Source organism: Leptopilina heterotoma, unplaced genomic scaffold, assembly GCF_015476425.1.
Source record: "Leptopilina heterotoma isolate Lh14 unplaced genomic scaffold, ASM1547642v1 Lhet_297, whole genome shotgun sequence".
NCBI classification, from domain to species: Eukaryota; Metazoa; Arthropoda; class Insecta; order Hymenoptera; family Figitidae; genus Leptopilina; species Leptopilina heterotoma.
Window position 1 is genome coordinate 47,902 of NW_025111001.1, and position 16,158 is coordinate 64,059.

General features: G+C 24.5%; 1 protein-coding gene across 1 annotated transcript in view; it reads left to right on the forward strand.

The window, feature by feature from the left end:
* Positions 1 to 16,158, forward strand: part of LOC122504411 (nuclear factor 1 X-type-like) — a gene marked incomplete at its 5' end in the record, with an annotated part of 49,282 nt that overhangs the window by 32,056 nt on the left and 1,068 nt on the right. Inside the window, 3 exons of the mRNA XM_043615511.1 lie at positions 9,335 to 9,522; positions 10,897 to 11,253; positions 14,557 to 14,791. Coding sequence (XP_043471446.1) covers positions 9,335 to 9,522; positions 10,897 to 11,253; positions 14,557 to 14,791 — 780 coding nt within the window. The remainder of the gene's footprint in view (positions 1 to 9,334; positions 9,523 to 10,896; positions 11,254 to 14,556; positions 14,792 to 16,158) is intronic.

Below are 16,158 nucleotides of genomic sequence, written 5' to 3' on the forward strand. Positions count from 1 at the left end.
TAAGACAAAATACCGTAAGTGAGGCTAAATTCGCTCAATTTTTCAATTCTTTTTTAAATAACTTCGGGAAACGATGAAAATAAACATTGGCACTGAAAATATATAATCTTTAATCCTTTATGTTTCCTATTACTGCATAAAGAAATTAAAATATGTTGCAGAAAATTATTTATAAGCCGTTTTTTGTGAGCGACTTTACCTTTAAATGATGGGTAAATTCGCTCACCATTATTATTCTGGCAAAATATATTATAATCTGCAAAAATGAAACTAAATATTCTTTAGAATCAATAAAGAAAAAAATTAAGAACAATATACAAAGTTATTGAAATAAATATTTAATATTGTTTTATCAATAAGTAATTAGATTCAATCATTCAATCAAACGTACTCATAACCATAAAAAACAAGGTTAAGTTTGACAGTTTAGTGCTTAAACCGTTTTAAATCGTTTAATTTTCAGTTATAAGAGTACTATTATTTAAAAAAATCGAATTATAAATTAAATTAATTAACATACTTAAAATATCCAGGCCCAAACATCTTTTTTGTAGACTTATTTCCTGAGCGAATTTACACAACAAATTTGAATTTTTTTTAAATTGATTTTTTGCAGAATCTGTTTATTGCTTTAATTTTTGTGCTTTATGAAAATCATGTTGGAGATACAGGAAATGTAATGTTCAGAAGTATTCAACTTAAAAATTTTGAAGTAAAGCTTTATTCCCTACTTTTTCATACTACTTGTTCAATATGAAAATTATTCACTTGTGTTTTAAATATAATTTCTACTGAAAGTTACCAATGAATTTGCTGCAAATAAATTTTAAATTAAAGTTTAGCATTTATATTAACCAAAACAATTGTAAATCTTAAATATTTCTGTCTAAAAAGTATGTTAATCGAATTTTAAAAAATAGACATCGGTTGAGCGAATTTACCCTACATGAGCGAATTTAGCCTCACTTACGGTAATTTTAAGAATTATTGTAATTTTAAGAGTTAATGAAGAAAATGAATTTTTCTGTCTAATAAAAAAAATTATTTGCAAAAATGTACAAAAAAAATTACTTGCAAAAGTTAATAAAGAAAATTAATTGCAAAAATAAATAAAGAAAATAAAATTACGAAAAATAATGAAAATTGATTTTAAAAAATAACAAAAAAATGAATTTGAAAAATTATTAAAAGAAGAGTAAAGAAAAATAATATTTTAATTAAAAAAATTAATAAAGAAAATTAATTTTAATAATGAGAATAAAAAGAACTAATTGTTGAAATTAATAAAATTTAATTCATTTTAAAAATTAAAGAAAAAATTAGATATAAATTAAATATTCAGCAACTGTTTAAAAATATTTTACTAAAAAATATTCTCAAATTTAGTATATTTTTATTCTTGTAAAAAGAGAAATAAAAATTCATTTTTGTAAGAATATATTTAAATTTTTTATAGTAGGAAAATATGTTGAAGTTCTCAACGTAGAAAAATATTAAAAATCATTTTTGTATAAATATATTTTATATTTTAATTTTTGTAGGAAAAATTTTTTCTAGAGATAAATTTAAATTCTTTCCTAAATAAATAATTTTTGACAAAAAAGTGTTGTGTGATTTTTGACATTTTTCATTTTTAGATAATGACGATAAAAATTTTTTTTTTAGAAATATTGAGAAATTTTACATATATAGGATTTCGTCTAAAGACACAAAATGTTATTTTTAAAAGAACAATTGTGAAATAATTATTTCTCGCAATCATCCTAACACGTTCGAAATTATTTGTGTTATATATATATGTGTGTACTAGATATTTTCTCACACTGTCAATGTCACCTATAAATTATTTTCTTTTATTCTCTCTCTGTCTCTTCCCCTTTATTGAAATTCACTGATTGTGAGTAATTAAAACGCAAAATTATGCTTATTGACTAAAATTTTCTTTTGTTTTTTGGGAAATTATTAATTTTACTTGTATGAAAATTAGTTGTACAATAATAATCAAATAATTAGACAATAAAATCTGACAATTAAGTAAAAAAAATAGTATTTATTTTTTTATTTTATAATTAAGTAATTGAAGAATTTTTATTCAGTTTTTTATTAAAATTTATAGTTTCGTAATTAATTATTATTATTATTTTTTTAAGGTTGATGTTTTTTTTTTAATTTTGATTCAAAATTAAATAGAAAATAATACAAAAATATTATAAATGTAATTAAATAATTAAAATTTCCTTTTTTAAGATTCGAAATATAAGCATAGTTTTGTGATTTAAAATTTTCAAGAATAAAAAAAAATTCGCGAAATTCTTTTGTCGAATTTCTAAAAAGTATTTTAAGAAACGTATATAATAAAAGTACCAATAAAGTCGAGAAAAAAAAATTCTATTTATGCGCGTATCGAGCCATCTGTTTATTTGAAAAATATCATTTTCACAAGAACGTGAGTTAAATCCACAACTCTATCGTTCTTCAACACCATAAAATTTCCCATATAGCAGCACTACATATATATATATATATATATATATATATATATATATATATATATATATATATATATATATATATATATTATTGTCCGTTTCACCCATGTTTTGTGTCGATGTATATAAATGTGCCACAGCATCTTGAAAAAAAAAATTTCTTATTTCGCACTTGATCAGTTTTTTAATTATACAAAATGTGAATTGAAATTTTCAAAAGAAAAACTATCCACGGAGCTGAGGTGTCGTTCGAAAAAAATTATTCAACAAATTTTAGTAGAAAAATAATATTAATATCTATAGTTGGACTTGGATTGGAAGAATCCAAATTTATTGGATTTATTTCAATAAATTTAGTTAAAATTCTAGTCAAAAAAATGAATAAAAGTAGAGTAAAAAAATTGAATAAAATTGTAGTAAAGATGTTAAATAAAATTAGAGTGAACAAATTAAATAAAATTATAGTAAAAATATTAAATAAAATTAGAGTAAAAATATTAAATAAAATTAGAGTAAAAAAATAAATAAAATTAGAGTAAAAGATTAAATAAAATTATTGTAAATTTAAAATATTATTGTAATTTGTAATTTTTTAATTTTTTTCTATTTCTGTTGACCAATGAGAGTGTTAATTTATGTATTTTTGTTACACGAAAAAAAAATTTCACCTGCAACAGCTAAAAATGTCAGAATATTAACGAAATTTTTTACTTGTTTTCAGTAAACACTTTCGCTATTCCAAAAAAATTTATCGCTGTTCCAAGTAAATCTTTTTTCGTGTAGAATTCAAAAATATTTAATGTATTATAAAAAATTATTAAACTATTGAACGAAAAATTATAAAAGATATTTATAAATATTTTTTTTTAATTTATAAATTTATAATATTTTTAAATATTTTTTTTTAAATTAAAGAATTACTCTTTTTTTTTGTTATTTTAGGCCAAAGAGTAAAGAATCTTTAGTTTTTCACCTTTTTAATCGTTTTGATCGAATTTTATGAAAATAATTTTTTTTCGCGCAGGTAAAAAGAATATTTAAATTTTAAAGCGGCACTCGGTCTCCGTTTTGTTAGTTACATGATATAAGTAGTTTTGCACTCTATTGGTCTACACTTTCTTTTGTGCTCTGAAATTTTAGAGAATGCTTGCTAAGTCACGTCTTGAAAATAAGTATTCTCACTTTTGCATATATTCACTCGTCTCTCACTCTTTCCTGTATCTTTCATTCTCATTGATAAATAAGACACAAAACTTTTTAAAAAACTTTCAGAAAACATTAAAAAAGCTTCGAAAATTTTTTTTTTTAAATAGAATTTAAGAAAAATGATTAAAATCAATTTGTGGACTCTGTAAAAATATTTGGTCATCGTACTATATTTTATAGTATCTTCCTTACAGAATTTTATCAGTATTCTCTTAGGAATTTCAATTATATTTTTTTTTTATAGTAAAATTTTTGATAATTCAAAAAAGGAAAAACTTTGATTCATTGTTCCGAATTTAATTAAAGATTCAAATTGTTCGAAAATAAATTTCTTTCGAATTTTTCTGTATTTATTAAAATTTTAAAATACAAAAAATATAAAAACGATTTTTTGATTCTTTTAAAATAATGTATTATATTTTATTATGTGGCGATAATACCTATAAACTTATATTTTTATTGAAACATTACAATATTATAAATTTAACATTGTAATATTATTCCTTGCTAATATTATGATATTTCCAAATATTCATAAATTATTAATAAAGAATTTATTTTTAATAATAATAATAATTTAATTTAAAATAATAATTAAATAACAAATTCATTTTTATGATGCCTATAGCTCCGTGAATGCAAAAAGAAAACAGGTAAAATGCATTTTCTTATAACAAAAAAAAAAAAAAAACAGTAGAAATTGTACGTTACAATAATTGCGAATTTTTCAGGTTGTTTATTTTATTGTCAACTAAAAAAAAAATTAGGTAAATTTTTTTAAAGGCTGACATACTTATAATTTCTCGTCATTTCGAAATACCCTAAATGTGCGTCAATGTTGCATTTCTGTGTTCCTAGCTGCCTCAAAAAAAGCTGTGTTACTCAAGCGATTTATAGATATGAACAATAGAAGCAAAAAATTAATTAAAATTTTAAATTAAAACACCAAATTTAAATACTGATCAATAATAAAAACTATGCTAACAATTCAAATAACCAAATTCTAACGAAATCCATTTAACAGAAAATTTAAAAAAATTAATTTTTCTTTACACATATTTTTTAGCATCTTTTTAGCATTTTGTGTTTGTTGTAGTTGTTAAAAAATCAACAAAAAACCACGAATAATAAAAAATAATGGTCACCATTAATAATGTATATTAATAATGTATATTAATTTATATATTGATAATATACAAACTATTATAAAAAATAATTTTTTTTGTTCTATTGTAAATAGAATAAAAATATTATAATAAATAGGATAAAAAATGGATTAAAAAACAGAATAAAAAATACAATAAACAATAGTATAAAAATAGAATAAACAATAGTATAAAAATAGAATAAACAATAGTATAAAAAATAGGATAAAAAATAGAATAAAAATCAGAATAAGAAATAGAATAAATAATAGTATAAAAAATAGAATAAGAAATAGAATAAAAGATAGAAATTAAAAATAGAATAAAAAACAGAATAAAAAAATAAAATACAGAATAAAAAAGAGTACCTATAAAAAATAGTATAAAAAATAATATAAAAAAATATAAAAAATACCATGAAACTAACATGTAAATATACTGATAAATTTACCATTATATGCAATAATGGTGAATTTTGCAAGAAAAATAACATCGATCTGCCCTAATTGCCTGTCCGTCCGTCTTGCTAGTCTGTCTGTTGCCAATCGGCTCTAGAAACGTAAAATAGACGAAATATCGAAAAGTTTTTTTTTTTACTCTAATAATTTGGAAACGAAAGAAAAATAAAAAAACAAAAGGAAAAAAAATCACAAAAAAAAGAAAAAAAAAGAAAAAAATTTTTGTCATCAATTGCGTTCAAATAGGGGGGGTTGGAAACGGACAGACAGACGGACAAATTCGCGAAGCTCTCTCACATATATATCGGGTAAGCTATATAGTTGTCACTATCTGTCTTATCTGTCTGTCCGTTCGTCTCTCTTTGTTCATCTATCTGTCTGTCTGTCTGTTTGTCTATCTCTCTGTTTGTTGCCCTCCCCCCCACTAATAATATATCCAATTAATTGCTCTCTATTCTTATCAAAAAAAACTTCTCTGTACAAATTACAAAACAAAAAAGAAATAATCAGTTTTTATTCAATTTTTACTCTCTCGATATTTTCTATTCTAGTAATTTCATTTTTCATCTATTTTTTCTTTTACTTATTTTTTATTTATTTTTCATTTATTTTTAACTTTTACTCATTTATTTATTTTTTTAATTATCAATTATTTTTTATTTATTTATTTTTTAATTACTTTTCTATTTATTTATTTTTGTTTATTAACATATAAACGGTCTGTAAATAAAAACAATGTTGTTCTTTTACTTATTGTACATTTATTTTAGTTTATCTTTTATTTACTTTTTATTTATTTTACTTTATCTTGGAATTAATTTTTATTTAAGTTACTTTTCATTTATTTATTTCGAAGGTTACGTATAAACGGGTTTGAAAATAAAAAGTTGATTTTACTTCAGACTTATTTTATTTTATCCTGTATTTATTTTTTATTTTTCTATTTTATCTTTTTATTTATTTATTTACTTTTTATTTCGAAGGTTACGTACCTATAAAAAGGCTGCAAATAAGAAATAAAAAGTTTATTTTATTTCATGTTTTATTTATTTTTGATATATTTTACTTTATGATTTATTTTCATTTGATCTTTTTTACTTTATGTTTGTAATTTTATTTAGTTTAATGAAATTAATTATTTATTTCTCTAATTCTATTCTAAACATAATTTACTTTTAGTAAATATTTATTATTAATTTACTTTTAGTAAATATTTATTAAAATTTACTTTTTTTATTTATTTTATTTCTTCTTTTCGAATTCAGTAAAAAAATATTTTTCGAAAAAATTAAATTATTTTATTTCAGAAAAAATGGAAAATTTTTAAGACTGAGTGAAAAAAAAATTATTTTTAAAAAGAAACCAATAGACGAAAATTTCTAATCATTAAATTAATAATTTTAAATTTATTGAAAACAATTCTTAAATAAATTTAAAATTCAATTTAATTTAATTTTTCGTTACCATGGATATCGAGAGAGGAATAAAAGTTTGAAGAAAAAAAAGAATCCGTGCACATCATAATTATTAATATCTCATCACTCACTGTATACACACGGCCAATGCTCTGGGTATGTCGTATGCTGGATGGATTTAATTGACTTAATTAATTTCCGACCTTACATTCTCTCTATATAAATAAAATTGCCAGTTTCTGTTTCCGAACAAATATATTACCTATACATATATATAAATATATCTCTCTATATATATATATTCTATATTGTTTTTGCGATGTTGGTGTTGTTTGATATACTCATTGTTGATGTTGATATGTTGTTACCTTGATGTTTCTGGATGTGTTGTTTACTCGTTGTTATACATACGTTGCTGTTTGGTGTTTTTCTTTGTTGCATTAAAAAAAAAAATATACAAAAAAAAACAATTACATGTATATAATTATCCACATAAAGAAAAGAAAAATTTTCATTTTATAATCGTGCAGTTGTTCGCGCCTTTCGCTCATCTGCATCGCCCCTTTAAGACAGGATGTTTCACGTGATTCGTGCTTTGAAAGGGAAATTCTCTCCGGATGTTATAATTATATATATTGTTGGAAAATCAATTTCCATTGGCAAATTAATTTCTTCCTTTTTTTATGCGTAATTTTAGTTTTGTTTTGCCTTAATTTCAAATTCGCTTTTTCATTTAAAAAAATTTTTTTGATTCTTTTTTATTTTTTTGATTCTTTTTTAATTTGTTCAATTCTTTTTTTTAATCGCTTAATTTTTTTTCCAATTCGCTTAATTCCTTTTTAATTCAGTCAAATCGTTTTTAATTGATTTAATTTTTTATTGACTTAATTATTTTTTTAATTGGTTCGATTTTTTTCAGTGCACTTTATTTTTTTTTTATTCGTTCAATTTTTTTTAATACGCTTAATTCTTTTTAATTTGTTCAATTCTTTTTTAATGTGCCTATTTTTTTTTAATTCGTTCAATTTTTCTTTAATGCGCCTAATTTTTTTTAAATTCGTTCAATTCTTTTTTATTGCGCGCTTAATCCTATTTTAATGCGAAGAATTTTTTTAATGCGCTTATTTTTCGTTGCGCTCACTTTTTTTTTCTTGCGCTTAATTTTTTTTTACTGCGCCTAATTTTTTTAACTGCACCGTTTTTTCATTTCGCCCAATTTGTTTGTTTTTTCTTTCAATTTTGCAATTAATTTCTGAATTAGCGGCGAATGCGAGCGCGAAATGCGTGATCATTCTTTGTGCGAAGCATACAAGCATATACATCATTTTCAGCCAGTCAGCTCACGCTTGGAGTGCCTTATTTTTACATATATACTTGATATCTATATACTTTATGCAGTAAAGTTTGTTGACCTGCCATTAAAAACCACCTTCTTAACAAAAAAAAAATAACATTCCTTCTAACAAAACAAAATTTCCGAAACACAACTACTACAGAAATTAACAAAAAAAAAAAAAAAAAAAAATTGGAAAATCACTGAAAATATTATAGCAATCATTTTATTTAATTTGCAGACTGAATTTATTTTTCTGCTTTTTTAATTTTGCGATTGTTAGACCGCAAGTTACACGGCCCTGGTTGCTGCAGTAGGGGACGAAGAGTGGGGAGATGAGAACAAGAGAGAGAGAATTAGGGATTCATGGAACTTTCTCACTTACTCTCATCTCCCCACTCCTCTGCGTCACGCGCTCTCGCTTCCTTTCTTTTAAATCTTACAATATAATAAAGTCGCTACAAAAATTCCATTCGAATCGTAAACAGTGCAATTTTTTTCAACAGTTAATAATAATGATAATAGTGATAATAAAAATAATCATTATAAAAATAATAATAATAAAAATAATGATAACAATAATAATAATTTTCCACTATTATAACACTCTCTAAATTAGAATTAGTAAAAATATTTGCTAATTTGAATCGGTGATTGACTTTTTGCTTTTGAATTAGTAACTTTTACTAATAAATACTAATTTCTACTAATTTATTGGTTAAATTTACTAATTTAAAAGTAAAAAGTCAGTCACTAATTCAAACTAGTAAACATTTTTTTAATTCAAATTTAGAGAGCAAATAAAAATTATTATTATTGTCAATTAATTTCTCTATTATTATTAATTAAAACTTTTTATTATTATTATTATTAATTAATCCCTTTATTATTATCATCAATTAATTCTTCTGTTAATATTAAATTAATTACTATATTATTATAAATTCATCCTTTTATTGATAGAAGAATTAATTATAAATTAAAATTAATTAATAGAAATTCTTTTATTAATAGAAATTGTTATCAATAATTAATTAGTCTTGTAATACTACAATTAAACAAAAAAAATTTTTTTACTAGTTGCAGAAAATATTAAATATTGGGATTTTTTTCTCAAAATAAAAAACAAAACAAAACAAGAGAAATACAGAGCAAAATGAACATTTACATATTGTTAAGGGGGTGGTTAACGATTGGTTATTTATGTATAACACAACAATTTATGTTTATTGTTTATTATTTATTTTTTTTGGGAAAAAAATGTTGAAATTCGCAAATTATGTTGCAGGCTTACATTCACCGCACGAAGGTTTGGCCGGCGGTTCCGGTCAAAGTATGTCCGGCCTTGCTTATTATCAACCTGAGCATCCTGGTTCGGCTGGTGTCGTTAAATATCCGGAAAATGGTCACGACACACTCTCGGATTTCGTGACATTTGTATGCCAGGAGGCCGAGAACACTCAGCAGCTACCCCAGGTAGCTCTCGGCTCCAAATACGTGTGCCAGAAAAATATTCCCTCTCTCTTCACTTTTTTTTTTTTTGCAGTTGAAAAAGAAATATTTTTCACTTTCCCCTCTTTTATTAATTTAAAACAGAAAATATTTTTTTAATCCTTTGTTATTTTTTTTCATTAACTTTTTTTGATTAATTTGTTCATTAATCTCTTTTATTCATTTTTTCCCCGATCTTTTTTCAATTCATTTACTCTATTTATCTTTTTTACTAATTTTTTCTAATTATTATTTTGATGAAACGCTTTTACTAATTTTTTTTTTATTACTATTTTCATTAGTCTTTTTAAAAAATTTTTTTTTACAAATTTCGAGAAAAAGAGTGAGAGAGGAAATATTTTTTTTCCATATTCTTTTTGTGCTCCCCTCTTCTTAAATCATTGACAGAATTCGAGAATATTTTTCCTATGCTTGAGAGGAAGAAAAATTTGAATTTGTAAAGTGAAATCGAAAAAGTATAGACAAGATTAGGTCGAGTGGAGCACATAAAAGTGCAGGATCGTCTTGAGCAAAAAAATTGCATGCTTTGGGGCACAAAAGATTTTTAATTTGAAATTATTTTTCAACAAAATTTACACCCTTTTTCAATAGAGGGAATTAGAATATGTAGTGGGAATAAAAAAATATTAGAATAGGAGTAAATTAGAAGAAGGGGGAATTAAAATAGAGAAAAGTTTAAATAGGGGGCGCGTTTAAAATAGGGGGGGATTTGGAATAGGATGGAATGAGAATAGGGGCGAATTAGAAAAAGGAACAATTAGAATAGGGGAAAATTAGAAAAGGGGGTTAATAAGAATAGTCGGAAAAAAAGAAAATGGGGCGTCTAGGGTTGAGGGTAATTAGAATAGGGGAAAATTAGAAAAGGGGGGCAATAAGAATAGGCGGAAAAATAGAAAATGGGGCGTTTAGGGTTGGGGGTAATTAGAATAGGGAGGAATTAGAAAAAGGAGCGTTAAGAGTAGGGGAATTAGAATAGGGGGAAGGGGGGTTAGAGTAGGGGAAAATTAGAAAAACGGGCGTTGAGAGTAGGGGGAATTAAAAAATGGGGCGCTTAGAATAGGGGGCATCCCCACTATTCTAAATCCCCCCCTATAGGAAACAAGTAAAATAGGGAGGATTAGGATTAAAAAAAAATTAGAAAAAAGGCGTAAATTAAAACAGAGAAATAAAAAAGATGGCAATTAGAAAAGGAAGGGGGGATTAAAAATAGAAATAAAAATAAAAATTCAAAATAAAAAAAGGAATTAAAAAAAAGAAAAATTGGTGCTCCAAGTGTTTTTTTGCCCTCGAGACGGTCCTGCATGAGTGGTTCGATGATCGGTGGTGTACGATTTTCAGGCACAACTCGCGGGTCCGCGATCTGGAATACAAAAGTTCTCACAGTATTACCCGAGTTCGATGTTACCTCCACCGCCGCCGGCGCCAATGGCGAGACCTGTAGCGATAATACGTTCAACCGGCGAGCTAACGACAAATAGTGCAAATTCACCGCCAACATCGTCGACATCGCCGGCCGATTCATCTGAAATGGGACCGAATCAGGAACAAATGGCAGCGGCAGCAGCCGTTGGCCTTGTCAGCTCATGCCAAAGTTCCGATCCTGGCGGTCGAAAAAGTCCCGCACGAATACTCGTCACTGCACCCCATACTAGTAGAGAATATACCTTCGCTCATTTTCACTCGCAACCGGGACAGGTGAGTAAGTTACTCTTTTATTCTCTTTACTACTACTACTTTATATTCAATCGTAATTAGTTGGTTAATTAGTACATTGTTGGTATTAATTAGTTCGTTGATTGGTAATTTTGTAAGTAGAAATTAGATTTTTAATTTTGAGGAAAATTAGTAATTTGTATGAAAGTAGATGGCATGGATCCCTTTTTTTTGGTGCGTAAAATAGAAGAATGGTGATGGAGATTTTGTGTCTGACACGAACTGTCTTTTACTACTGATAATACATTCTTGTATTTTGTAATTTTTAGTTATATTCTAAAATATTTGGCTTGAAAGGGACTTGATTTTACTTCTTGTATTTCAAAACGTGTAGTTTAAACATCCAGTCTGACTAAAAATTACTTTCTCTACTGCAATCAAATTTACGAGATTGTCTGACTAAAACAGTCATTTACTACTGAAGCTAAAATTTTACTTAAAAAAGTAAAATTTTCGCTTCAGTAGTAAATGACTGTTTTATCTATGGACTTTATATTTAAACTATGGACCTTGACCTACAAATACAAGAATTTTAAATGTCTTATCTGACGCAAACATTCTTTTACTACTGATAATAAAATTTTTTTATATTCCATAACATTTTTGTCAAGTGGGATTTACTTTCATGTTTCGTATTCCAAGAGTATTAGTTTAAACATCACGTCTGAATTAGAATAACTTTTTCTACTTCAAGCATATTTTCCAAATTGTCTGACTAAATCAGTCATTAACTACTGAAGCGAAAATTTTATTTTTTATTCTGTCAATAATTTAGATTGACTGAAATTGGTTTTTACTATACTTTAACGACAAAAGGAAAAATTTTAAATGCCTTGTCTGGCCCAAACTTCCTTTTACTACTGATACTAATGTTAAATAATATTTTTTAAACATTTTAAAGCGTAAATTTTATTTTTTATTTTGTTAATTATTTAGATTGACTAGATTTGTATTTTCCCACTGGAAGTAAAATTGCAAAAATTTTAAATGCTTTGTCTTGTCTAAACTGTCTTTTACTACTGGATACTAAAATTTTTTTTGTCTTCTAAGCCACTTTGTCAATAGGAGATTTTTGTTTACTAATCGAATACAAAAGACTTTTGCTTTTAAAAATTGCTTTTACCTTTAAAATATCATGTCTGACTAAAACTAACTTCATCTACAGTGACGAAATTCGCAAGATTCTAAAAGTCTGACTAAAACTGTCATTTACTACTGACTACGTAAATTTTATTTTCTACTTTCTCAATCATGTAAAACAAAAATTTTTTTTTACTACTCAAAATGAAATTGCAAAAATTAAAAAACCTTTGTCTGACGAAAACATGCTTATACTACTAGTATTAACTTTGTATAAGCCAAAAAAAACTTTGTCTGATCGAAATTGATATTTACTACTGATTTCTTATTTTTTGCCTTCTGACTAAAACGAATTTTTACTATTAAAAAAAGTATAAATTCTGGAAGTTGTTAACATTTTGGCCTGACGAATACTGGTTATTACTACTTATAGTAAAATTATAAAAACGTTTCCCTGACTAAAAGCTGTCTGTAACTACTTGTTGTAATAATTTGTTTTAATTATTTTTTTCTGATTAATAGTAAAGATTACTAGTGTGGGAAAAATTGCAGAATAATTTTACTAATTCTGTCTGACTAAAAACTGACTCTAACTACTGATTAGAATTATACAGATTTTTAATTATTTTTCTATTTTTATTTATTAATTTTAAAAATTTTATTTTATTCTATTTTTTATCATTATGTGATTCTTTTTACTTCTGTCGGACTATAAACTGTTTGTAACTACTGGTTAAAATAAAAAAAAAATTTAACTTATTTTGTCTGACAAATAATAACTTTTACTACTTAGAATAATTTCAGAATGTGTTTTTACTAATTCTGTCTAGCTAAAAATTGTTTGTAAGTTCTCATGATAATAATAAATTTTTTTAAATTATTTTGTCTGATTAATAGTGACTGTTACTACTGTGGAAAAATTACAGAACGACTTTTCCTAATTCTATCTGACTAAAAACTGACTCTACTGATTATAATTATAGATTATAATTATTATAATCTACTTTAAGTACAGAATAATTTTTTCTTCAAGTGATTGTAATTTTTACTACTTTTGTCTGACAAACAATTTTCTAAAACTATTAATCAAAATTCTACATTTTTCGAAACTATTTAAAAATATTTTAACTTATCTTACATTTAATTTTATAAGTTCCGTTTGACTAAAAATTACCTTTAACTACTGATTTTAATTCTTCATTTGTTTAAAACTATTTTGACTTATTTATACTGACTCTTACTACTGATGTCTGACTAAAAACTGACTTTAACTACTGATTATAATTATAAGTTATTATTTTCGTCAAAAAAATTATTTTCTCTCTTTGATTATGACTTTTACAATTATTTTGTCCAATTAATATTGACTTTTACTACTTCTGTCTGACTAAAAATTGACTTTGACTACTGATTATAATTACAAATTTTTATTTTGGTTACAAAATTATTTTCTCTCATTGATTTTGATTCTTACTGTTTCTGTCTGACTTAAAGTTGACTCTAACTACTGATTATAATAATAAACTCATTAAAATTATTCTGTCTGATTAATAGTGACCATTACTACTATAAAGAAAAGTAGAGAATTTTTTTTTACAATTTAGCATGCGGCTAGCATGGGGACTTAATTCCTTGGACTATTTATTTACTTCCAAAAGAGTGGGTGGGGGATATAATAAATTAATTAATAAATAAGTAAATAAAAAAAAGAATGAAGAATAAGAAAAAGTGTTCTTTCAATTTTAAAAAGAAATAAACTAAACTGATTTCAAACTATTGTTTCCAAAAGATTTTTCTTATTTCTTTCTTTATTTTAATGATTTATATAAAAATTTCGGTTCGTATCACTTTCATGATGTTTCAATTAAATAATTTAATAAGTTCATAATTTTCTAAGTTCGTAATTTTCTAATTTTTTAATTTTCTATTTTTTTATTTTTCATACTTTCATAATTTCATAATTTCATAATTAAATAACATTTAATTATTTCAAAACTCGATAATTTTTATAACTTCAAGAATATCAAAATATCCAGTTTTTAAATTTTCCCATCAATTATTATTTCTCATTTCATGACAATATGAAACTTTTCTTTCTTTTTTTTTCTTGGTATTATTTACATATTCATCATTTTTGTTTTTTGTTTTATTGGTTCGTTTGCGCTGACTTATAAATGAATGCAAAAATTTTAATGTTTGACGCAGCAAATCTTCACCTACCCTACCATCAGCTCGATGTCAGGAGTGATTTCACCGACGAATCTTTCCCTCTTCTCATCCCCCGTTTCTGTAACGAGACCAGTGGCAACGCAGAGGTCAGTTTCCAACGTTCCCCCACGCTGGAATACAGCACCTTTCATAAATCTGGAGGACGATTACAACATGATAGCTCCAATTATTGCGGGTACTGCCAGTGAACCACCCACTGCCATGGACGATGGTAACATTATTATTATTTTCAAACAAAACACTTGTTCTTGAAAAAAAAATTTCTTCAAATTTAAAATTTTAAACTACGAAATTTTTTTCAAATTAAACTATAAAAATAATTTCTTTAAATTAAATTAAGAAAATAAGTTCTTATAATTAAACTACGAAATATATTTTTTCTAATTAAACTGCGAAAATAATTTCTTTAAATTAAACTACAAAAAAAATTTTTTCTAATTAAACTAAGAAAATAATTTTTTCAAATTAAACTACAGTACCGTCCGAAATTGTCAGTCCACCCATTTTCAAAGGAATGACAAAATTTTTTTAACATAAAATTCATAAAAAGTAAAATTTTTTTTGGTTTATATTTTGAAAGACGATAAAATTTTGAAAAGAATAAGACCTTACAGAAGTCATTTGGCCAAAATTTGTAGAAGATATTCTTAAAAATCGTCATTTTCAATGTTTTACAAAAATTTGAATAACTTCTAAAATAATGAACGCTTTTTAATAATCTTAGGCTTATTTTAAAGACCATTTTCTACAGAATAAGAATTACTTATAGGCATTAACCTGTCATTTTTAACTTGGAATAAGCATGACGTCAAAGTTGGACAAAAAAATTCAAAAAATTTGAAATAATATTATTAAAAGAAAAATAATTTTTGAAATTCAAACATATATTTTTATTAAATTTTCTTGAAAAATCTACACCATATCATGTTTTATATATGTTCTAGAATATTTTTTAGTACAAAAAATTGATTTCAAATTTTTCCAATTTTTTTGTCCAATTTTGACGTCATGCTTATTCCAAGTTAAAAATGACAGGTTAATGCCTATAAGTAATTCTTATTCCGTAGAAAAAGACCTTTAAAATAAGCCTAAGATTATTAAAAAGCGTTCATTATTTTAGAAGTTATTTAAATTTTTGTAAAACATTGAAAATGACGATTTTTAGGAATATCTTCTACAAATTTTGGCCAAATGACTTCTGTAAGATCTTATTCTTTTCAAAATTTTATCGTCTTTCAAAATATAAACCAAAAAAAATTTTGGTTTTCATGAATTTTATGTTAAAAAATTTTTGTCATTGCTTTAAAAATGGGTGGACTGACAATTGCGGACGGTACTGTACAAAAAAAATATTCTCAAAATTAATAAATATAAATAGTAAATAATAAATAATACAAACACAGTTTTTCTGCAGATATCAAATTGAGACAAAAAACGAATCAAAATTGTTGCGAAGCAACGTTTTGATTCGTTTTTTGTCTCAATTTGATATCTGCAGAAAAACTATAAATTATTTAATTATTTAATTTACTATTAAATTATTCACCTATTAATTAAATACTTTAGTACTAATTTCAA